The sequence below is a fragment of the Chiloscyllium punctatum genome, chromosome 42 (genome assembly GCF_047496795.1).
Source record: "Chiloscyllium punctatum isolate Juve2018m chromosome 42, sChiPun1.3, whole genome shotgun sequence".
Lineage (NCBI taxonomy): Eukaryota > Metazoa > Chordata > Chondrichthyes > Orectolobiformes > Hemiscylliidae > Chiloscyllium > Chiloscyllium punctatum.
The window spans coordinates 44,902,518-44,927,864 of record NC_092780.1 but is presented as its reverse complement, the minus strand read 5'-3'; the positions used below and the strand labels follow the sequence as shown (position 1 = coordinate 44,927,864).

The following is a 25,347-nucleotide window of genomic DNA, read 5'->3' as shown; positions in this document are numbered from 1 at the left end:
TGTCTTTACACAGAGCCTACTGAGCCTGTCGAGTTTGCTGCCACAAAAAGTAGTTGAGACCAAAATATTCTGTTTTGAAGAGAGGAGGAGAGAAGCTCTTTGGGCTGAAGGGATCAAGGATCTGGTGAGGGAGTGGTGAGGAGCAAAACAGGAATGAAGTACTGAGTTGGAGAATCAGCTGTGATCATATTGAATGATGGAGTGGGCGGTGAAATGGCCTACTCCTAAATTCTGTTTTTTTTTGCATAAGTTGGGACGAACAGTAGATGCTGGCCAACCAGCAGGGCCCATGACCCATGAGTGAATGGAAAAAGATATTGTTTTGTCAGTTGTGCCTTGCTAGTTGGGATGGTGCTGAAGTTTCTTTTTTACTGTCCTTTTTCCATGACCTCAATTACTTTCAACTGGCACCACTTTAGATATGTAATGAAAAAATTCTGCAAATGCTCTGCCTTCTCAGTATGCTGGAAGGCTCTTAAATAACAGTAGAGCAGTTGAGCATGTTTGAGCATTTTTTACTGCATGTTGATATATGTGGGGACAATGTGCTGTGTCCTTCTGGCTCCAAGGCCCTTCAATTCCTATCTGAAAACGTGTAATTTCCCCACAACCAGTTGATCTGAATTCTGTTCACTGCATGCTTCAAAGCTGGGTCTTGGCTTATAAAGCCTGAAATTTGATGTAGTCTTCAAGTTTTTTCCTGTTTTGTTTTGTAGGAATTAAACAGATTAAACCTTGAATCCTCTGCCAATTCAAAATATTCCTCAATGATGTCTGATTCGTCGGTATCTTTAATTGATCCATCTGTGATTTCTCCTGATTCTGTGCCTCTTGGTTCTGGATCCTCAATATTGGCCAAACAGCTTGTAAATAAACCCAAGTCTGGCAGGAGTTTGCTTGGCGGTCCTGCTGCTCTGAGTCCCCTAACGCCAAGGTAATTCTTGTTGTTTTTATCAAGACCAAACTTTGTGTTTGTTCAATCTTAAAAAAAAACCTGGAAGAACTGAAGATGCTGTAAATCAGAAACAAAAACTGAAATTGCTGGAAAAGCTCAGCAGCAGGTCTGGCAGCATCTATGGTGAGAAATCATAGTTAATGTTTTGGGTACAGTGACCTTTCCTCAGAGCTCAATTCCTCAGTTCTGAGGAAGGGTCACTGGACTTGAAGTGTTAACTCTGATTTCTCTCCACAGCTGCTGCCAGATCTGCTCAGCGTTCCAGCAATTTCTGTATCGGTTAATTCTTGTTGCCTTACTCTAGTTGTATTGTTTTTTTCATGTTAGTGACTTGGAGGAATAATATGCAAGTTTCCTGGCAGCTGCATACCCATTTGGCCAGAGAAACATTAACTTTTTGGATCTTTGGTAGTAATACACCCAATGAATCACTTAATTTCTCCTTTTGTTTCTTGTATCTCAATAACCAGAACAGTCCTATTTTATTTCTGCAATATGACTGGATTCAGAAGAAATCTTGCATGGAGCATTGCAATAATGAAACAGTGAGGGGAAGAAAAGAACATTTCTGGAATTTTAATCACAGCATTAACTGCATTCCTTTGGTTTATTTTCAGTGTGGTAGGCTCAGGAACGTCTGTCCCTGGGTTCTGCATTCCAAATCCATTTCTGTTGATTTTTGTTCTTAGTTCTCGACCTTCTTGCTCCTTGGAAATCTATGAAGGAACAAACCTGCAATCTGATCGTCTGCGTACTCTAAGCCATAAAGATTAATTATGTTTTTATATCTGGTCGTTTTAATCATAGAATCCCTACAGTGTGGAAACAGGCCATTTGGCCCAACAAGTCCACACTGACACTCCGAAGAATGACCCACTCAGACCCATTCCCCTACCCTATTACTCTACATTTCCCCTTACTAATGCATCTAACCTACACATCCCTGAATGCTATGGGCAATTTAGTATGGCCAATTCACCTAACCTGCACGTCATTGGACTGTGGGAGGAAACCAGAGCCCCCAGAGGAAGCCCACACAAACGTGGGGAGAATGTGTAAACTCCACACAGTTGCCCAAGGCTGGACCCAAACCCAGGTCCCTGGCGGTGTGAGGCAGTAGTGCTAACCATGCCACAAGCTTTTCAACTCTGGAGGTTTCAAGTGTTAAACCAAGTACTCGTGAAGTTCATGGCTGTGAATGGAATGAGTGGGTGTGGTCTGTAGAACGTTAAACTTAGACTGACATACTGGCTGTTGCAACCTAGGAGGGATTTAGCACTTGTGAAACTGTATACAACTAAATGGACTAACTATATTTTTCAGTTTTGGAGTTTTGCCCCTGGAGACACCAAGCCCTGGTGATGGTTCCTTTTTGCCAAATTATACAAATTCTTCTTCTGTAATTGATTCATCTTCTACAGGAGGCCCCACCAAGAAGGTAAGGAACATTTTTTCTTAAAAGAATTTTGGATCATGAAGGGGAGTGAAAATTGAATAGCTGACAAGATTAGATTCTGGCACTTAGGCCGGAACTGGAAAAGTTAGACTGGGGGCAATTGTTTGAATGTAAATCCATATCTGACATGTGGGAGTTTTTTAAAAGCCAGTTGACCAGAGTTTCGGACCATCATGTTCCTGTGAGGATAAAAGAGAAGTGTGACAAGATTTAGGAACCTTGGACACTGGGGATGCTGTATGTTTAGAGCACAGAGTCACCTAACATGGAAGCAGACCCTTTGGTCCAACAGTCCATGCCAAATATGTTCCCAACCAAACTAGTCCCACCTGCCTGCATTTGGCCCATATTTCTCCAAATCATTCCTATTCGTGAACCTATTCAAACATCTTTTAATTGTTGTAACTGTACCTGCACCTATCACTTCCTCTCGTGGTTCATCTCATACACAAACCACACTCGCTGTCCTTTTTTAAATCGTTTCCTCTCACTGTAAAAATATGCCCCCTAGTTCTGAACCCAACCACCCGAGGGAAAAGATCCTGGTCATTCACATGATTTTATAAACTCCATTAAGGTCACCCCGCAACCTCCTAAACTCTAATAAAAAGAAGTCTCAGCCTATCCAGTCTATTTTAATATCTCAAACCTTAGATTCCTGGCAACATCATGGTAATTTTTTTCTGAATACTCTGCAGTTTAGTAATGTCCTTCCTGCAACAGGGTGATCAGATCTGCACAGTACTCCAGAAGAAGCCTCACCAATGCCCTGTATAACCTCAACATGATGTCCCAACTTTATATACTGAAAGGTTTGAGCAATGAACACAAGTGTGCTAAGAACCACCTTAATCACCCTGTCTACCTGTAATACAACTTTCAAAGAGTTATGTAACTGAACCGCCAAGGGTCTCTGTTATACAACATTACACAAAGCCCATCTATTAATTGTCGCTAAGTCCTGTCCTTGTTTCGATTGTCAAAATGCAAATACATTTATCCAAATAAAACTCCATCTGTCACTCTGCCCATTGACCCAATTGATCAAGATGGCATTGTACTGTTAGATAAATTTGTTCATTGTCCACTTGACCACCAGCTTTGATGTCATCTGCAAACTTGCTAACCATGCCTTCTATATTTTCATAGAACATTATAGCACAGTACAGGCCCTTTGGCTCTCAATGTTGTGCTGACCTGTGGAACCAATTTGAATCCCATCTATCCTATGCTATCCTTCTCATACAAAATTTTTATCTAAATGACAGACAAAAGTGGATCCAGTACCAATCCCTGTTGAACACTGCTGGTCATCCATCTCCAGTCTGAAAAACAACCCTCCACCACTACCCTCTGTCTCCTCCTGTAAAGCCAATTTTGTATATAATTGGCCTGCTCAGCCTGAATCCCATGTGATCTGACTTTGCTAATTAGTCTTGTTAAAGGCTTTATTGAAGTCGAACTAAACAATGTCTACTGCTCTGCCCTCATCAGTCTGTTTTGAGTTTCTTAGTGAAGTAATCAATGAAATTTGTGAGACAGCTTTTCATGTACACAAAAGCATGCTGACTTTCCCTAATCATTCCTTGCCTCTCCAAATGCATGTAAATCCCATCTTTCAGAATCACCTCCAATAACTTAGCCACCACCGATCTCACACTCCTGGATCTCTCGTTTCCAGGCTGCTTCTTAGAGCCTTTCTTAAATAAAGCACAACATTAGTCATGCTGCAGTCCTCTGGTACTTCACCCATGTTTATAGATGATACAAATATTTCTGCTCGGGTCGCTGAAATTTCCTCCCTAACTCACCACAATATCCTGGGATACACTTGATCAGGTCCTGGAGATTTATGCACCTTTTTATTTTCTAAGACCTCTCGCACATCCTCCTCTGTAATGTGAACTGTTTTCAAAACATCTACATTTATTTCCTGGAGTCCACTCACCACATCTCTTTCTTCACAGTAAAAACCAATGCAAAATATTCATTTAATATCTCCTCCCATCCGCTGAGGTTTAATGCAAAGTTGACTTTGTTGATTTTTTAAGGGCTCTCTCTCCCCCCCCTCTCTCTCTCTCCCCCTCTCTCTCTCTCCCCCTCTCTCTCTCTCCCCCTCTCTCTCTCTCCCCCTCTCTCTCTCTCTCCCCCTCTCTCTCTCTCCCCCTCTCTCTCTCTCTCCCCCTCTCTCTCTCTCTCCCCCTCTCTCTCTCTCTCCCCCTCTCTCTCTCTCCCCCTCTCTCTCTCTCCCCCTCTCTCTCTCTCCCCCTCTCTCTCTCTCCCTCTCCCTCTCTCTCCCTCTCCCTCCCCCCCCTCTCCCCCCCTCTCCCCCCCCTCTCCCCCCCCTCTCCCCCCCCTCTCCCCCCCTCTCCCCCCCTCTCCCCCCCCTCTCCCCCCCCTCTCCCCCCCCTCTCCCCCCCTCTCCCCCCCCTCTCCCCCCCTCTCCCCCCCTCTCCCCCCCCTCTCCCCCCCTCTCCCCCCCTCTCCCCCCCTCTCCCCCCCTCTCCCCCCCTCTCTCCCCCCTCTCTCCCCCCTCTCCCCCCCTCTCTCCCCCCCTCTCTCCCCCTCTCTCCCCCCCTCTCTCCCCCTCTCTCTCCCCCCCTCTCTTTCTCTATCTATCTATATATAATATATAGTTGCTCTCTTGCTGTTAATGTATTTTAGAATCTTATTGGATTATCTTTAAAGTTATCTGCCAAGGCTATCTCATGTCCCATCTTTTTGCCTTCCTGATTTCCTCCTCACGAATGTCCCTACACTCCTATACTCTTAAAGAGATTCAGTTGATCCCAGTTGTCTATATCTATGGTTCTACTTTAGTCTCGGCTAGAATCTCAATATCTTTACTCATCTATTGTTCCCTAATTTTACCAGCCTTGTGTTTCAGTCTAATAATGCCTCTGAACTCTCATTGTCATACTTTTGAAGTTATCCCTTCACCTGTGAATAGTGTACTCCAAACAATTTTTGAAAATTCTTGTTCATAACTTTAAAATTTTCCTTATTCCAATTAACAACTTTTATAGAAGACTTATCCTTTACCATAAGTATTTTTAAACTACTAATATTACAATAATTTGTTCCCATGCGTTCCCCCACTATCATTGCCTTATTTCCCAAAAGAAAGTAATGTTTGCTCCTTCTCCAGTATTAACATTTACTACTGAGTTTAAAAAAGAAGTTTTTGAACACATTTAACAAATTCTTCACCATCCAAACCTTTGACTGGAATTGCCATAGCATTAATGTTGGAAAATTAAAATATCTTACTATTAAATCCTTATTCATTCATATGTGAGATTTCTCGACATTTGCGTCTCAATTTCCTCTGACTATTGGTGGGGGGTGGGGTTGGTAGCAAAGCGGTAAGTGTGGCAGGCAAGTTATAAAGGAAAAGAAAGCAAATGCGTTGTTTCAGAAACAAAAATCAAACCAGGCCCTGGAGTATAAAAGTAGCAGAAAAGAACTTAAATCAGAAATTAGGAGAGCGAGAGGGACCATGAATTGTACTTGGCAAGTCAGATTAAGGAGAATCCCAAAATTGTTTATATGTATATGAGAAAGACCTGGATTATTCTAAGTTTAGAGAGGGATTTGTTGATACTCTTAAGGCATCCTTTCTGAAGTATGATGCCCTTGCTCTCAAGGGAGTGCAGCAAAGATTTACCAGGCTTGACTACAGGGGTGATGGGGCTGTCTTCTGAGGAGAGTTTGACTGACTTGATTAGGATTGTTTTGGCTGGAGTTCAGAAGAATAAGGGGGTATCTTATAGAGGCTGGTAGAATTCTAGCAGGACTAGACCGGCAAGATGCAGAAAGGATGTACCCAATGGTGGGTGTGTCCAGAACCAGGGCTCACAGTCTGAGGATTCGGGATAGACCATTTAGGACGACGATGAGGAGACATTTCTTCACCCAAAGAGGGGTGAGCCTGTGGAATTCATTACCACAGGAAGTAGTTGATGCCAAAGCATTGAATGTATTCAAGAGGCAGCTGGATATAGCACTTGGAGCGAATGGAATAAAAGGTTATGGGGAGAAAGCAGGATTAGGTCATTGAGTCGAATGATCAGCCATGATCATTGTGAATGGCGGAGCAGGCTGGAAGGGCTGAATGACCACCTCCTGCTCCTATCTTTTATGTGTCTGTCAGTATGAAGGAGGCGCTTATGTTGGGTATCTTAAATGTTAAGATAGATAGATCCCATTAGGCCTTGGGAATTTATCTCAAGACATTGAAGGAGGCAAGGGCGGAGATTGCTGCGGCCTTGACATAGACCTTTGTATCCTCTTGAACCACAGATGTGAGCCCAGAAGATTTGGGAATAGCCAATGTTGTTCCTTTTGTTTTAAGAAGGCCAGCAGAGATAATCCAGGAAATTGTAGGCTGATGCGCCTGATGTAACGGGATATAGATCAGGTGGAAAGTTGGGAAGAAAAATGATAGAGTTTAATCCAGACTTGTGTGAGATGATGCATTTTAGGAAGTCAAATGCAAGAAAGTACTGCAAATGGCCAGACGCTTAAGGGCATTGACGGATAGGGATGTTTGCAGTACAAGTCTATAGCTCAAAGTGACCATGCAAGTGGATAGGGTAAAAAAGGTGAACGTCCTGCTTGCTTTTTATTGGTCAGGGTATTGGATATCAAGTTAACCAAGTCATGTTGCAGCTGTATTAAACTTTGATCAGGCCACATTTGCAGTACTGTGCAAAGTTCTGGTCATTACACAGTAGACAGGATGTGGAGGTCTTGGAGAAGGTGCAGAACAGGTTTACCAAGATGCTGCCAAGATGCTAGTGTACTAGCTATGAGGAGCGGTTAGACAAACTTGGATTGTTTTCGCTAGAGTACTAGAGGCTGAAGAGCGAAGTGTATGAAATAGGGGCCTGAATAGGGTGGATAGTCAGTTGTCTTCACAGGATGGAAATGTCAAATATAAGAATCATACTTTTAAGCTGAGAGGGGGGATGTTTGTGTGAAGATTTGAAGCTCGGGTGCTCCTTGTTGTGGTTCTGTTTGCCGAGCTGGGAATTTGTGTTGCAGACGTTTCGTCCCCTGTCTCGGTGACATCCTCAGTGCTTGGGAGCCTCCTGTGAAGCGCTTCTGTGATCTTTCCTCCGGCATTTGTAGTGGTTTGAATCTGCCGCTTCCGGTTGTCAGTTCCAGCTGTCTGTTGCAGTGGCCGGTATATTGGGTCCAGGTCGAAGTGTTTGTTGATAGAATCTGTGGATGAGTGCCATGCCTCTAGGAATTCCCTGGCTGTTCTCTGTTTGGCTTGTCCTATAATAGTAGTGTTGTCCCAGTCGAATTCATGTTGCTTGTCATTTGCGTGTGGGGAAGATTTTAAACGAGATGTGTGAGGCAAGTTTCTTATACAGAGGGTGGTAGCTGCCTGGAACGTGCTGCCAGGGTACTTTGTACCCACTGTTAATGAGGCATTTAGATAATGATGTGAAAAGGCAGGTAAAAGAGGGATACTGACCATGTGAATGTAGCTGACATTAGTTGAGAATAATATCATGGCATGAACATGGTGGGCTGAAGGGTCTGTTCCTTTCCTCTAAATGTTCTATTTTTAGTGAAATGTTGTAAGGCAGATTGGCTTTGGCAAACATTAAGTAATTAGCACAGTTATTTCCTGTTGTTGTCTCCTGCCTAAACCAAGTCTGTAGCACGAATAACTCAAGGTGGAACCAAGTCAGTTTTTACGCAAAGTGGAAACAGCCGAGATGTAACTCCAACTCCACTGACTCAGTCACAGACGTCAGGTCCACAGACCAGGTAGGAGACCAGTTTTGCTCTTCTGTCCATTTTCATTCTTGAATGTGTATCTAGTAGATGTGGATTGAAAAGCAGGGAGTTGAACTGAGGTCAGAGTCATCAATGATCTGTGGGAGTATAGTGCAAACGACTTTGATTAGATTTGATTCCCTTCATCGTGGAAACAGGCCCTTCGACCCCACGAGTCCACACCGACCCTCCGAAGAGTAACTCACCCAGACCCATTTCACTCTGACTAATGCACCTAACACTATGGGCAATTTAGCATGGCCAGTTCACCTGACGTGAACATCTTTGGACTGGGAAGAAACCGGAGCACCCAGAGGAGACCCATCCAAACATAGTGAGAATGTGCAAACTCCACACAGACAGTTGCCCGAGGCTGGAATCAAACCTGGGTTCCTGGTGCTGTGAGGCAGCAGTGCTAACCACTGAGCCACCCTGCCGCCCTAACCAGAAGGGCTGAATAGGTTCCTGTTTCTGTGATGTAAGAGTTACAAAACTGGACTCCTGTCCAGCCTATCTATAGTGGAACTGAGCAATGTGGAAAGGCCAGTAATAACTCAATATCACAAACCCCATGGGCCTGGCCAAAAAAACATACACTGCTTCACTTGGAGTGAAAGTGACCAGTGAATTTGACCTCCTAAGCCTCTTGTGCTTTCTGATGTGCAAGTTTAGGTTCAGATTGGGTTATTCATGGAGTACGGCAAATTGACACTTGACTTTAGCATTGACTGAGCTATGCATAACAGACCGGAAACAACAGACTTGGTGAATTTACTTAAATCATAAACCCAAGTTGTGTGCAACCTACTTCCTTTTGAATTTCATTTGCTCTCCTGGGCTTGTTTCAGTAAAATTAATTATGAGTAGAGCAGAATAGGACAGAATCGGGAAGGGTTACAATTTAGAGGACTGCGAGAAAACAGCTCATGTATTGTAGAGTTAGAATGGGACATGACAGTTGGTGGGGAGAAAGATCATCTGCAGGCAGGAATGGGGAGAGTGAGCAGTGTGTGAATAGATCTAGGTTAGAAAAGCAATGTTTACTCTGCGATCTGCAGGAATATGATATACTGCACATTCAATTCAACAGTGTATTCACACCTTTTGACAGTTCACAAACATGTAAAACGTAAGAAGCCGATGAACAATCGCGTACTAATCAAGAGTTGAAATGTGAAATTTTTTTTTCAAAATTTGTAGAATTGTAATGCCTGTTCTACTGTTGGAAACAAATGTTTCAGGCTGTGGGGCTGGACTGTACTTATTATAATCAAATAACTGAGAGTTGATCTTGCCCAAAACAGAGCTGTGAAGCCTGCATAAAATAACTGATTTCTCTGTCATGATCTTGTTGTTCAGTGCAACGCAGGTACTGTTTCCAACCAGCACAGTTCCCACAAATGCACCTGGTAATGCACCACCCCGAAGAAGTTCCAGACTCTTTACAAGTGCTAGTTCAACTACAAAGGTAACTGGCTTTATTGTCATGTTTACTTCAGATTATACAAACTATTCTGCTGATTCTTCCCCTTTGCAATATTCAGTTCTATTCTTCTAATAAAATCTCTACAGTGTGAAAGCAGGCCACTTTGCCCAACAAGTCCACACCAACCCTCTGAAGAGTAACCCTCCCAGACCCATTCCCCTACCCTATTACTCTACATTTACCCCTGATTAATGCACCTAACCGACACATCCCTGACTACAATGGACAATTTAGCAAGGCCAGTCTACCTAACCTGCACATCTTGGGATTGTGGGAGGAAACTGGAGCACCTGGAGGAAACCCACGCTTCAGATAGTCACCCGAGGCTGGAATCAACCACTGGTCCCTGGCGCTGTGAGGGAGCAACGCTAACCACTGAGCCACTGTGTTGTAATGTTTGCACTCAAAAGAAATAGAATATAAAACATTACAGCACAGTACAGGCCCTTCGGACCTCTTTTGTGCCAACCTGTGAAACTAATCTGAAACCATCTAACCTACACTATTCCATTCGCATCAAAATACTGATCCAGTGATCATTTAATTGCCCTTAAAGGTGGCAAGTGTACTACTGTTGCAGGCAGTGTTCCACATCCCTACTACTCTGAGTAGGGAAACTACCTCTGACATCTGTCCTCTATCTATCACCCCTCAGTTTAAAGCTATGTTGCCATGTGCTAGCTATCGCCATGTGCTAGCTATCGCCATCTGAGGGAAAGGGCTCTTCCTGTCTTCTCTATCTAACCCTCTGATTTTCTTTTAGGTCTCAATTAAGTCACCTGTCAACTTTTTCTCTCTAACAAAAACAGCCTCAAGTCCCTCAGCCTTTCCTCATAAGACCTTCCCTGTATACCAGGCAACATCCTAGTAAATCTTCTCTGCATCCTTCCCAATGCTTCTATATCCTTCCTATAATGCAGTGACCAGAACTGTATGCAATACTCCAAGTGTGGCCACACCAGAGGTTTATACAGCTGCAGCATGACCTCATAGTTGCAAAACTCAATCCCTTGACCAATAAAAGCAAATATACCATATGCCGTCTCAACAACCCTATCAACCTGTGCTGTATTGTTCTATGTTCTATGTTCTAACCTGGGTGGCAACTTTCAAGGGTCTGTGTACCTGGATGCCGAGACTTCTGTTTATCTGCACGACTGAGAATCTTACCATTCATCCAGTACTCTGCATTCCCGTTACTCCTTCCAAAGTGAATCACCACACACTTTATGCATTAGACTCCATTTGCCACCTCAGCCAGGCTCTGCAGCTCATCTATGTCCTTCTGTAACCTACAACCTCCTTCGTCACTATCCACAACTCTACCGACCTTAATTCTTTACGCAGAGAGTGGTAAGGGCGTGGAATGTCCTATCTGCTAATGTAGTCAACTCAGCCACATTTAGGGAAATTTAAACAATTCTTAGATAAACACATTGTTGATTTTGGGATAATGTAGGGGGACGAGCTAAGAATAGTTCACAGGTCGGGGCAACATCGAGGGCCGAAGGGCCTGTTCTGCGCTGTATTATTCTCTGTTCTATGTCGTCCGCAAATTTACTAACCCATCCTTCTATGCTTTGTCCAGGTCATTTAGAAAAATGACAAACAACAGTGCACCCAAAACGGCTCCTTCTGGTACACCGCTAGTAACTGAACTCCAGGGTGAACATTTCCCATTAACCAGCCCCTTCTGTCGTCTTTCAGATAGCCAATTTCTGATCCAAACAGCTAAATCACCCTATATTCCGTGCCTCCGTATTTTGTGCAATAGCCAACTGTGGGGAACCTTACCAGACACTTTGCTGAAATCCATATACACCACATCAACTGCTTTACTCTTCTCTACCTGTTTGGTCACCTTCTCAAAGAACTCAATATAGTTTGTGAGGCACAACCTACCCTTCACAAAACCACGTTGACTATTCCTAATCACATTATTCCTTTCTGGATGATAAATCCTATCTCTTATACCTTTTCAAACCCTTTACCCACAACTGATGTAAGACTCACTGGTCTATAATTACCAGGGTTGTCTCTCCTCCCCTTTTTGAACAAGGGGACAACATTTGCTATCCTCCAGTCTTCTGGCACAATTCCTGTCGACAATGACGACATAAAGATCAAAACCCAAGGGTTTGCAGTCTTCTCCCTGGCTTCCCAGAGAATCCTAGGATAAATCCCATCTGGCCCAGGGGGCACTTCTTTTTTTACCCTTTCCAGAATTGCTAACAGCTCCTCCTTGTGAACCTCAATCCCATCTCATCCAGTATCTCCATATTCTTCTCGACCACATTGTCTTTTTCTTGTGTCAATACTGATTAAAAAGTATTCATTTAGCACTTCCCCTATCTCCTTTGACTCCATGCACAACTTCACACTACTGTCTTTGATTGGCCCCTAATCTTACTCTAGTCATTCTTTTCTTCCTGATAGTTCTATCTGCCAACAACTTCTCATGTCCCCTCCTGGCTCTTTTTGGCTCTCTCTTGAGGTGTTGACTGTGTTAACTTATAACCCAAGTTCCCTAACTGAGCCTTCACCTCACAACCTAACATAAGCTGCCTCCTTCCTCTTGATCAGAGATTTAGTGAACAATGTCTCCTTTGCTCGACAACTTCCTCCCTGCCCTACAGGCACATAATTATCAAGGACCCGCAGTAGCTGGCCCTTAAATGAGCTCCACATTTCAATTGTGCCCATCCCCTGCAGTTTCCTTCTCCATCCTATGCATCCTAGATCTTGCCTCATCACATCACAATTGCCTTTCCCCTAGCTGTATATCTTACTATGTGGTACATACTTATCCCTTTCTATCACCTAAAGTAAACATAACCGAATTGTGGTCACTATCATCAAGTTCTCACCTCTCACCAAATTTAACACTTGGCAGGGTTCATTACTCCGTGCCAAATACAATGTGGCCTTGCCCCTTGTTGGCCTGTTTACATACTGTATCAGGAAACCCTCCTGCACTCATTGAACAAAAACTGACGCACCTAAACTACTTCAACTATAGTATTCCCAGTCAATATTTGCAAAGTTAAACCCCCCCCCATCCCCCCCCCCCCCCCCCCCCCCAAAAAACAACAACTGTCACTCTCACTCCTATCGAGGATCATCTTTGCTACCCTTTCCTCTACATCTCTGGAACTATTCAGAGGCCTACACAATCAGACTTCTGTAAACGCTGGAAATGTGAACATGAAAAGTTAGCAACGATACAGCACAGTAATGAGCCCTTCGGCCCATTGTGTCTGTGCCGATCATAATGCCATTCTAAACTAGTCCTATCTGCCTGCTTGTGGTCCATATGCCTATATTCCCTGCGTGTTCATGTGTCTCTCCAAGTGCCTTTTGAATGTTGCTATTGTGTCTATTTCCACCACCTTCCCTGGCAGCACTCCAGGCACCAGCACCCTATGCGCTTTTTGTTTTAAAACTTGCTTTAGCATGATTCCTTTAAACCTTCTCCCTCTCATCTTAAACCTATGCCCTATAGCTTTTATACTCCAATCTAGGAAACATCCTGGTAAACCTCTTCTGCACCCTCTCCATGTCCTTGCTATTGTGTTGTGACTAGAACTGCAAATAATACTCTAAATGTGGCCTGACTAAAGTCACATGTGTAACATGGCGTCCGAACCTTAATGTTTAGTGTCCCGACTGATGTATGTTGTCTTTCCCACCTTATCTACTTGTGTTGCCACTTCCACTGTAGTCCTGCATCCCAAAGTTCTTTTGATATCAATGATCCTAAAGGTCTGGCCATCTTCTATTTGACCTCCCAAAGAACATGACGAGAATGACGAGAACGAGGGTAGGTCCGATCAAGGACAGTGGTGGGGGACTGTGTATTGAGTCGGAAGAGATAGGAGAGGTCTTGAACAAGTACTTCTCTTCAGTATTTACGAACGAGAGGGACTGTATTGTTGAAGAGGAGAGTGTGAAACGGACTGATAAGCTAGAAGAGATATCTGTTAGGAAGGAAGATGTGTTGGACATTTTGAACAACTTGAGGATAGACAAGTCCCCCGGGCCTGACGGGATATATCCTAGGATTATGTGGGAAGCAAGAGAGGAAATTGCAGTACCGTTGGCAATGATCTTCTCGTCTTCACTGGCAACGGGGGTGGTACCAGGGGACTGGAGAGTAGCGAATGTTGTGCCCCTGTTCAAAAAAGGGAATAGGGATAACCCCGGGAATTACAGGCCAGTTAGTCTTACTTCTGTGGTAGGCAAAGTAATGGAAAGGGTACTGAGGGATAGGATTTACGAGTATCTGGAACGGCACTGCTTGATTAGGGACAGCCAGCACGGATTTGTGAAGGGTAGGTCTTGCCTTACAAGTCTTATTGAATTCTTCGAGGAGGTGACCAAGCATGTGGATGAGGGTAGAGCAGTGGATGTAGTGTACATGGATTTTAGTAAGGCATTTGATAAGGTTCCCCATGGTAGGCTTATGCGGAAAGTCAGGAGGCATGGGATAGAGGGAAATTTGGCCAATTGGATAGAAAACTGGCTAACCGGTCGAAGTCAGAGAGTGGTGGTAGATGGTAAATATTCAGCATGGAGTCCAGTTACAAGTGGAGTTCCGCAGGGATCAGTTCTGGGCCCTCTGCTGTTTGTAATTTTTATTAATGACTTAGATGAGGGAGTCGAAGGGTGGGTCAGTAAATTTGCAGATGATACAAAGATAGGTGGAGTTGTGGACAGTGAGGAGGGCTGTTGTCGGCTGCAGAGGGACTTAGATATGATGCAGAGCTGGGCTGAGGAGTGGCAGATGGAGTTCAACCCTGCCAAGTGTGAAGTTGTCCATTTTGGAAGAACAAATAAGAATGCGGAATACAGGGTTAATGGTAGGGTTCTTGGTCAGGTGGAGGAACAGAGGGATCTTGGGGTCTATGTACATAGATCTTTGAAGGTTGCCACTCAGGTGGATAGAGTTTGTAAGAAGGCCTATGGAGTATTATCGTTCATTAGCAGAGGGATTGAATTCAAGAGTCGTGAGGTGATGTTGCAGCTGTACAGGACTTTGGTTAGGCCACATTTGGAGTACTGTGTGCAGTTCTGGTCGCCTCACTTTAGGAAAGATGTGGAAGCTTTGGAGAGGGTGCAGAGAAGATTTACCAGGATGTTGCCTGGAATGGAGAGTAGGTCATACGAGGATAGGTTGAGAGTTCTCGGCCTTTTCTCGTTGGAACGGCGAAGGATGAGGGGTGACTTGATAGAGGTTTATAAGATGATCAGAGGAATAGATAGAGTAGACAGTCAGAAACTTTTTCCCCGGGTACAACAGAGTGTTACAAGGGGACATAAATTTAAGGTGAAGGGTGGAAGGTATAGGGGAGATGTCAGGGGTGGGTTCTTCACCCAGAGAGTGGTGGGGGCATGGAATGCGCTGCCCGTGGGAGTGGTAGAGTCAGATTCATTGGCGACCTTTAAGCGGCATTTGGATAGGTACATGGATGGGTGCTTAATCTAGGATAGAAGTTCGGCACAACATCGTGGGCCGAAGGGCCTGTTCTGTGCTGTATTGTTCTATGTTCTATGTTCTAACATCACTTTGCACTTGCCTGAATGGATCCAACTGATCTCTATCCTGCTGTACCTTTTGGCAACCTTCCTAACTGTCCACAACTCCACCAATTTTCACATCTCTGCAACCAACTAATCAGACCACCTGCATTTTCATGCGTTTAATTTGTGTATATATCCCAGCACTGATCCTTGCGGAATACCACTGGTCGTAGGCCTCCAATCAGAAAAGCGCGCCGACACAACTACTCTCAGTCTTCTATGAGCAATCCAATTTAATTTTCAACTTACCAACTCACCATGAATCCCAAATGGCTTAAAGTTCAGAAGATTACGTCCATGCAGATAAAATGCACTTCCCTACCCTCATTAATCATCATTTTCAAACAACTTAGTCAAGTTTGACACAGGACCTCCCCTCCATGAAGCCTTTCTGACTATCCCTAACAAGTCCATTGTTTTCCAAATTCAAGTAAATCCTGTCCCTAAGAATCTTCTTGAACAATGTTTCTGCCAGTGATGTAAGGCTCACTGACCTATAATAACCTGGATTATCCCTGTTGTCTCCTTAAAGGAGCAACAATGATTATTGTCAAGAAAAGGAAACAGATTGCTTCAGCACGTCAGGCAGCATAGTGTGAGATAATGATTGTTCATATTCTTGTGACCCTTGACCCTTTTTCACAAACCGTGCCTTTGGCACTGCTTGCAGGATCATATCCTGTATTCTCATCCTTCTGTGTAAATAAATGCATTGTCTTTTCTAGACTTTACCGCTTGTTACCAACTCAACCAGTGGCAAAAATTTCCAATTTTTTTATTGGAATCTATATGAGTTTGTTAACTTTGATAATCGTAATGTGAAATAACTCTTCATTTCCGGAATTTTCATGGTTTCGAGTTCTCTTCCATTGCCCTGAATATTCTTACTGTCATGAGGTGTCCAAAATTGCAAGTGATTCTTTGGATATGTCTTTTTCTAGCGTTATGTACAAATTTGGTGTTACTGTTCAGCAGAGCTGCTTTGCACAGAACAATGAATTTGTCTCTTTGTGGTCTTTTTCTGTCTACATTCATAAAGATCTATGTATCTGCACCCCTAGATTTTCTGCTGCAGTCTATTATGGTTCTTATGCCCAGATAATCTTCCATTTTTTTAAATTGTTGGTACCGCAGCTTGCTCAATATTAAATTGAAACAACTGGATATATCTTTGCCTGTCTGTTTTTTCACCATTTTCAAAAATAAACTTTGTTCTGGACGAATGCCATTCAACTGCATTTCAGAATACCTAGCATTTCCCTCTCAACCACCCCACAATTCTTTCCTAATTGTCTTTCTTGGATTTCTGCATCAAATATAAACATTAAAATTTGGAACCGAAGTTGGCCATTTGAGTCTTGAGGCCTTTTCTGCCATTCAATTACATAATGGTCAATCTGGTTTGAATTCAGAATTCCATATTCCCTTTAATCCTTGATTTCCATTAATCCTCTTGCCCAACAAAAAATTGATCTACCTCCACATTTAAATGCTCAGTGACTTCACCTCCATTGTTTTCTGAAGCAGATTTTCCAAAATTGGACTAGTGTCTGAGAGAGAAAATCCACTCAATCCAGCTGAGTGCAGTTCTAGCAATACCCAAGAGGCTCAGCACCATCCGAGCTGAATCAGCCTGCTTAATTTGACCACATCCGCAAATATTGACTCACTCCACCACCATTATAGTGAGCAGCAGTCTGTTAACCTTAAACAGCATTCCAAACCTAAAACTACCTCCATCGAAAGGAAAAGGGTCATAGGGTATGAAAAAAGGTCCTTTGGCCCAACTTGTTCATGCCAACAAGGTTTCCTAAACTACATTAGTCCCATTTGCCTGCATTTAGCCCATATCACTTGACAGCTTTCCTATCCATGCAGCTGTCCAAATGTTTTTTAAATGACGTAATTGTACTTGCCTGTACCGACTTCCTCTGGTAGGTCTTTCCATATTTGCGTGAAAAAGTTTCCCTCTGGTCTCTCTTTAAATCATTCCTCTGTCACATTAAATCCATGCCTTCTAACTTTGGACTCCCCTACCCTAGTGAAAAGACCTTTTTATTATTCACCTTATCTATACCTCTCATGACCTTTACAAACCTCTAAGAAGTCACCTCTCAGCCTCCTGCATACCAGAGGGAAAAAATTTCAGCCTTTCCTTATAACTCAAACCTTCCTAACATCCTTGTAAATCTTTTTTGCATCCTATCCTGCTCAGTGAATCCTCTGTGTAAAGTGCAGTACTTCAAATCTGGCTTTACCAATGTCTTGTACAACAGTAACATGCTGTCCCAACTCCTGTTCTCAGTGCTCTGACCGATGAGGACAGAACTGCCAAACCTTTTCTTCACACTGTCTACCTGTGACCCCACTTTAAAGGAACGCTGTAAATGCACTTCTTGGTTTCTCGGTTCAACAACACTTGCCAGGGCCCTGGCACTAACTGCGTAAACCCTGCCCTGGTTCATCTAACCAAGATGCAACACCTTGTATTCATCTAACTTAAACTCCATCTGCCATTCCTCAGTCCACCAGCCCAGTTGATGGAGATTCTGTTGTATCCTTAGATAACATCCTTCAATGTCCACTATAAACCATCAATTTTGGTTGCATCTGCAAACTTATTAACCATGCTTTCTATATTCTCATCCAAATCGTTCATATGAACTATGAACAACAGTCGACCCGCACTTATCCTTGCAGCACAGGTCTCCAGTCTGAAAAACAGACTGCCCTCTGTTTTCTACCAATTTTGTGTCCAGTTGTCTAGCTCTCCTTGGATCCCAGGTGACTTAACCTTACTAGCCAGGCTACAAAGGTTTCTTGTCGAAACCCTTGCCAAAGTTGGTATCAACAATTCAGGAAGGCAGCTTACCACCACCTTCTCAAGAACAACTAGGAATGGGCAATAAATTAACACCCAAGTCCCACAAGTGAATTAGAGAAAAAAAACTAATAACCCCAAATTTTAAAATAGTTCTGGACTCATCCACAAGGGACAACATTCTTTTGATATCTACTTTAAGACCATTCATGGTCTTGGAAATATAAATTGAATCATCTTTCATTTCTTATGAAGTCTGTCCATTCTTTTCTAGTAAGACAGTCTTACTAGATGTTAACTGTTGAGTTAATTTATTTAATTTGAGCCATTTGACTTGTCTTAGATTTTGTAAATATTTGACATCTCAATCACTATTGTCACGATGTCCTTGTGAATGCTTAGAAGCAGTAATTGCTTTAAATGTTAACTGTTCCCTTCTAGTCCTTCGATGTTCTCACTCATCTGATTCTTCTCTTGTCCTTGACAAAGATATTGAAACGCTCTGCCTTGGTTAACGCTTTGTATTTGTAACTGTCAGACTTTGTCTTTTGCTAGTGACTGCTCTTCCATGCATTTGTGTTTTCAGACCACTTCAACCACATCCTTTTTGGGGTTTGTCAAGTTAATTCCTCTCCTCAGCATCCCACAGCTTTTTTTTTGTGTTTATCTCTTTAGGTGTATTAATCTACACTTGCTAATTTGAGGTACAAATATTCCAAGTTGAACATAGTGCTTTTAAAAATGATCTAGTTCTCTACTGAATTGTTGAGCTATGTGCCTCTACAACCCTTAATTTAGTTTTGGAGTGTCCTCAATTTCTTATCACTATTCAAACAGTATCATTGATGCCCTTGAATCCCATATCATGTTAAATTTAATAAAAGAAATTTGAGGCATTTGGCCTATCTCATAAGTGACTCATGTGGTATATAAATTTCAGTACCAGTGTGATGCTTGACCTGCAGGCTGTGTCCCCGAAAGACTAGTGAATCATAACAAACAATATATCCCTTCAGCAATTTGCAAAAGCAAGATACTGCCCGAACACTCCCAATTCGCACTTTCAAAACTCAACAGTATCTTCTGCTGGATGTGATTCTGTGGTGGGGCAGTGTTTGCGAAACCATCCTAAGTGTGTGATTAATTATGGTGGCAACATTAGTAGGGTTGTCAGTCCAGCCTATAGTGTGACTCACCTGTGTGTACTATAAGTGCACATATACATACAACAGGGTTCTGTTCTTTATACACAGAACATAGACACACCATGGCTGTTTCAGCTCAACAAAGTAGGTGACAGCTATTCTTCAGCTAATTTCTTGGAGCAGTGATTTAACCAATCAATCTGCCTGTTTTGAAATTCTCCCATGGAAATGCTAGTATTAGAGTCCACTTGCCAGCTCATGCTCTCGTACAGAGTAAATGTTTTCCCTTTTCTTTCGTAATTCTTATGAATTGTCTGAATGAGTGCAGAACAAAAGCTGTTTTTAGCAATGCTCTGCCTCAAGTGTTTACATTTGAATACTGTAGAAGTCCTTGTGCTGATTAAGTTGCTAATATTCTTAAGATGCGTATGTGCTCAGTTGTGTACATGTTTTCAAATAGGAGAACAGTAAAAAGCTGAAGATGAAGTTTCCACCTAAAATTCCGAACAGGAAGCCAAAAAACAAAACAAGTAAAGGAGGCATAACTCAGCCAAACCTCAATGACAGCCTCGAGATTAGCAAACTGGATTCTTCAGTCATTTCTGAAGGCAAAGTCTCCTCTGTCACACCTCAAGTACAGGCCTTTAATATACAAAAAGCAGCTGCAGGTGAGTGCCATGTCTCTGAAATCAGCTTGTAATGGGTTGGCTCATTATGTCTTCACAGACTTAAAAATACTTTGTTGTATGTAGTAATTCTGTGACCTTCTATCTTTTGAGATACTGTTGAGATTTATAATTTTCTAGCTTTGGTATGTGTGTAACCTGGCACCAGCAGTTTAATTTATCTGGAATAAAATGTTTTCCTTTTATTTTCCCCAAATCAACATGTCATTTACCTTAAGAGTCTCCAAGATTTTTACTCTTCTAGTCTGTAGTTTCTTTCCCCTTTTAAGTTTGTACTCTGATTCCTTGCTGTGGAATATTTCATAGACGTTTGCTACATTCCGGGACCTCTTTGATCATGCAATTTATGTGAGCCTTTGACGTCAGAATGTTTCACTTAGTTGTATCACAATCCTGGCCTCCCATGAATCTTCAGTCTTTTGCAGCAGCAGGAATCCTGGTTGACTGGTTTCTGTTCCCCTTTCCCAAAAGGCCCGGTGGTGATACCAAATACTGTTGTAGAAACTGACTCTCAGCAGTTACAAACTCCTTCACATCCCACTTATCAAGGAAAATCGCTGCATAATCTTCTCCCATAATTTTCAGTGTTTGAGTTGTTTTTGTTGGTTTTATGCTACTACCTAACGTAAAGATGGTTATTCCTACTGTAGGACGTAAACTTTTCATTTCCCAGTTGCAACTTGTCTCCTTAATGTATTGTCTTGCTGCTATGCATTAGTCATTGAATCTTAAAGTTTCAGCACAAGGGAAGGACATTCAGCCCTTGTCCACACTGGTCAACCCAGACCTTCTCAGTCATCTTCCTTTTGAAATATAAGGAGCCCAGATTGCTCCAGTATATCCACAGAATTCAAACCTGTGGTACTTGGAGCTTCTCTGTACTGCCTCCTTTGCTTGTCTACCTGCTGTTTTGGTGAGACAAATGATACCCAATCCTCAAACCAAGTCGGAGTCCAGTGGGATTCCACAGGTGCCAGTATATGAGCCCTTGCTAATTGTTGTTTATATAAATGACCCAAACTTGAATGCTTAGGAGGGTTAAATCTGTAAGTTTGCAAATAATACATACGTTGGCGGGATGGTAAATAGTGAGGCGGATAGCCTTTACAGTACAGGAAGATACAGATTTCCTCATCAGTGGCAAATGGAATTCAATCTGACAAGTGAGATGATGCGGGATCAGAGGGACCTTGGTATGCATGTGTATGTTCCTTAAAGCCTCATGACCAGTGGATAAAGTGGTTAAGAAGGGGCATTTGGTATATTTGTCTTTATTAACAGAGGCAGAGAGCTTCAGAGTAGGGAGGTTGTGCTGGAAATTTGCAAAATGTTGTTTAAGCCACAGCTAGTGTGCAATTCTGGAATTGATGTTTCTAGGGGGAATGAGAGAGCACTGGAGGTGGTGCAAAAGCGACTGACCAAGATGTTGCCTAAGCTGGAGAGTTTGTTACGAAGAGAGTTTGGATAAAGTGGAGTTATTTTCCTTAGAGCGGAGGAGACTTGGTTGAGATTGATTAAATTTGAGTGGCATAGACACGGTAGACAAATTATTTCAAATTCCGAAATATAAGTATTCTTAAAATCATCCTTGGGATATGGGCATGGTTGGCTGGGCAAGCGTTCATTGTCCATTTCTAGTTGCCCCTGAGAAGGTGATGGTCAGCTGCTTCTTGAACTGCTGCAGTCTATGTGCTGTAGTTACGAATGGAAGTATGAAGAAAATATAACTTGCTTGTGCAAAGAAAAAGACGGATCAAAAACATAATTTTAAAAAAGAGTAACAAATATGAGCATTAAAAATAGTAAGGAGCAAAGGTAACTAAAAAACCTTTTTTGCCTTTGACTGAAGAAGTAGAGGTAGAGAAAAACACAGTTGGCTCTAAGTTCTAATCACTGGTCACAGTCTTGAGAGAAGAGCGAAAAGGATTGGCACCAAGTTTAGGAGTTGGATTGAACTAGCACTGACCATGCATTCACTTTGGATGATGCAGACTTTTGATGGAATTTGTATGAGTAGGTGTCAAAATGAGGTTGCATTGGTAGAGTTTTGCAGAGGAAGCAGGGTATATGTCTGATGTGTATAATTGGATAGCTAATCTAAACTTGTGATTTTATGATCATTGTTCCTTAATAGTAACTATACTGACACTTAGAGTCATAGAGTCATAGAGTCTGACAGTATAGAGATAGGCCCTTTGGCCTAAACTGGTCCATTTCAACCACTTCCATTGGTAGCTCATTCCATATCATACCACCCTCTGTGTAAAACAAAAAAGTTGCCCCTCCGGTTCCTTTTTATTCTTTGCCCTCTCACCTTAAACTGATGCCCTCTCGTCCTCTATTCCTCTGGGAGAAAAAGACTCAGTGCATTTGCCCTATCCATGCCTCTCCTGATCTTATACACTTCTATAAGATCCACCCCTCAGTCTCCTATGCTCTAAAGAAAGAAGTCCTACCTTGTTCTGCATTTTTCCAGTTCAGTAACATCCTTCCTATAGCAAGGTGACCAAAACTGAACACAATATTCCAAGTGGAGCATCACCAATGTCCTGTACAACTGCAACATAATTTCCCAACTTCTGTACTCAATGCCCTAACTAATGAAGGCCAGTATGCCAAAAGACACCTTCACTGCCTTATCTATCTGTGGCACCATTTTCAGAGAACTGTGCACCTGAACTCCAAGGTTCCTTGAGCCATGAAACTCCAACCTTGATTTGACTTTCCAAAATGCAAGGCCTCACACTTAATTTCTTTAAACTCCATTTGCAATTTCTCTGCCCACTTCCCCAGCTGATCAAGGTCCTGCTGCAATCTCTGATAACCTTCCTCACTGGTCATGATACTGCTCACTTTAGTGTCATCAGCAAACTTATTAATCATGCCTTGTACATTCTCCTCCAAATCATTGATATAGATAACAAACAACAATGGGCCCAGCACTGACCCTAAGGCACTCCACTAGTCACAGGCCTCCAGTCGAACAAGCATCTCCCACTATTAACCTCTACTTCCCACCATCAAGCCATTTGTGTATCCAATTTGCCAGATTCCCCTAGATTCCATGCGATCAAACCTTCCTGAGCAGCCGACCATGTGAAACCTTATCAAAGGCCTTACTGAAATCCACATAACCTACATCTACTGCCCTTTCCTTGCCAACCTCGCTGGTCACTTCATCAAAGAACTCTAACAAGTTTGTGAGGCATTATCTCCCATGCACAAAGCCATGCTGACTACTTGTAATCAAACCCTGTCTTTCCAAATGCATATATATCTTAACTCAATCTTCTCAACTAATTTCCCCACCACAGATGTTAGGTTTACTCTTTGATCATTCCCAGGTTTTTCTTTGCAATCCTTTTTGAATAAGGGCACAACATTCCTCCTGTCTTCCTGGACCTCGTCCATGGCTAACGACAATGCTAAAATATCAGCCAGGGCTCCCACAACGTCTTTTCTAGCCTCTTGCAGTGTTCTTGTATATATCTAGTCAGGACCAGGAGTTTTATTCACCTTCATAAATTCTAATGCATCCAATACCACCTCTACAGTGATTATGGACTGTCCCCAAGATATGACCTCTAACTTGCCCAAGTTCACAAAACAATGTGCAGCAGTGTGTCATCTTCATTGTACTAGAAGCTCAGTGATTTTCAAAATTCCATTAAAACACATTCTCGTAGTTTTCTCCCAACTTTACATGATTCCTTTCTAGTCCTGGACAAATTAAAATCCTTCATTTACAAACTCACGGTAATTCTTAAATAAGAATAACAGCTCAGAATCTTGCTGCCTGATTAATCTTTATCAGGAATGCTAATCAAGTAATCTTGAGGGCTAATTTCCTTCAAAAGCTTGATGTAGTGATGATCTTTGGAGTTGCTGTTCACTTTGTCATAGAGGCTTGTTCTGTATTACCGAATAGTGAGACTTCCTTTTTTTTAATCAATGCCAGATGGACTGATGAACCTTCTGCGTGAAATGGGTAAAGGCTATTTGGCACTTTGTTCTTACAACTGTAAAGATGCAATCGGTATCCTGAGTCAACTGCCTTCACATCACTACAACACCGGTTGGGTACTATGTCAGATAGGCAGAGCACATTTTGAGCTGGCTGAATATATGCAGGTAAGTGGATGGCTGAATTAACGAAACATGTTTGAATTTGTTCTTGGGAACTTTGGATATAAGGAGAGTAGAAAAACATTTTAGACAAGGAATTATGATTGCTAAAATGGACAAAGAAATGTCCTTGTCTGACAGGGTTAAGGAAAATCCCAAAATAGTGCGTGTGTGGTGCAAGAAAGTAGCTAGGCAAAGGTAAAGGAGGAATTTATGTATGGAGCTGGAGAAAGTGGTGAGGTCCTTAATGAAAGAGAAAGAGGTGATTGATCTTGCAAGGGGTATATTACAAAGCATGTCAATAAGAAAGAAAGGTATTGTGTGTTTTGAGAAGCATTAAGGTAGCTATGTCCCTCGGATAATGTGATGTATCCCTGAATGTTGAGGGAGGTGAGAAAGGAATTTGCTGGGGCCTTGTACAAAATCTTTGTATTGTTTTCAGTCACAGGAGAGGTCCCAGAGAACTGGAAAATAGGCAATCTTGCTCCTATGTTTAAGAAGTGCCGCAGGGATAATCTGGGAAATTACAGGCTTGTGACCTTTGTTAATGGCAGGGAAATTATTGAAGGAGGTTCTTCGGGATAGGATTTACACACATTTGGAGAAGCATGGACTTATTTTCAATAGGCAGCATGGCTTTGTGCAGGGGAGGTCATGTCTCTCAAACTAAGTTGAGCTCTTTTGAGGAAGTGGCAAAGATGATTTGAGCATCGGACATTGGCTGTTGTCTACATGGACTTCAGTGGGGCCTTTGACAAGGTCCCTCATGGCAGGCTGACACAAAGGTGAAGACTTATGGCACCAACAGTGAGCTGAGGAGATGGATACAATGCTATCTTAGTCATAGACAGAAAGTAGTAGTGGAAGGGTGTTTTATTGACTGGAGATCTGTGACCAGTAGTGTTACACAAGGATCAGTGCTGGGATTACTGTTGTTTGTAATATATATAAATGGTTTTGGAGGAGAGTGTTGGTGTGGGTTAATAACTTTATGGTTGATACAAAGATTGGAGGAGCTGAGGAATGTGAGGCGGATTGCTAGAGGATACAACAGGAGACTTAGGCAGAGAAATGCAGATAGAATTTAATCCCAGCTTCATTTGAAGTTATGCATTTTGGAAGGTGGAATGCAAAATGAAAGAATATAGTAAATGGCAGAAACCTTACAATCATTCACATAAAGAGGGATCTAGGCATACGGTTCCAAAATGCTCTGAAAATGGCAAGTGGATAAGGTGGTTAAGAAGGCATTTGGCGTGCTTGCCTTCACCGACCAGGACATCAAGTGGTTATAGTTTTG

The 25,347-nt window shown here is 42.5% G+C and overlaps 1 protein-coding gene across 4 annotated transcripts in view; it reads left to right on the top strand.

Annotated features, from left to right (window-relative positions):
- The window catches only part of cdc27 (cell division cycle 27), a 152,066-nt gene that overhangs the window by 95,533 nt on the left and 31,186 nt on the right, over nt 1-25,347 (top strand). For all 4 annotated transcript variants that reach the window (XM_072561881.1, XM_072561884.1, XM_072561883.1 and 1 more), the window contains 6 exons: nt 717-934; nt 2,279-2,393; nt 8,080-8,195; nt 9,564-9,672; nt 19,697-19,904; nt 23,881-24,053. In XM_072561881.1, coding sequence (XP_072417982.1) covers nt 717-934; nt 2,279-2,393; nt 8,080-8,195; nt 9,564-9,672; nt 19,697-19,904; nt 23,881-24,053 — 939 coding nt within the window. The remainder of the gene's footprint in view (nt 1-716; nt 935-2,278; nt 2,394-8,079; nt 8,196-9,563; nt 9,673-19,696; nt 19,905-23,880; nt 24,054-25,347) is intronic.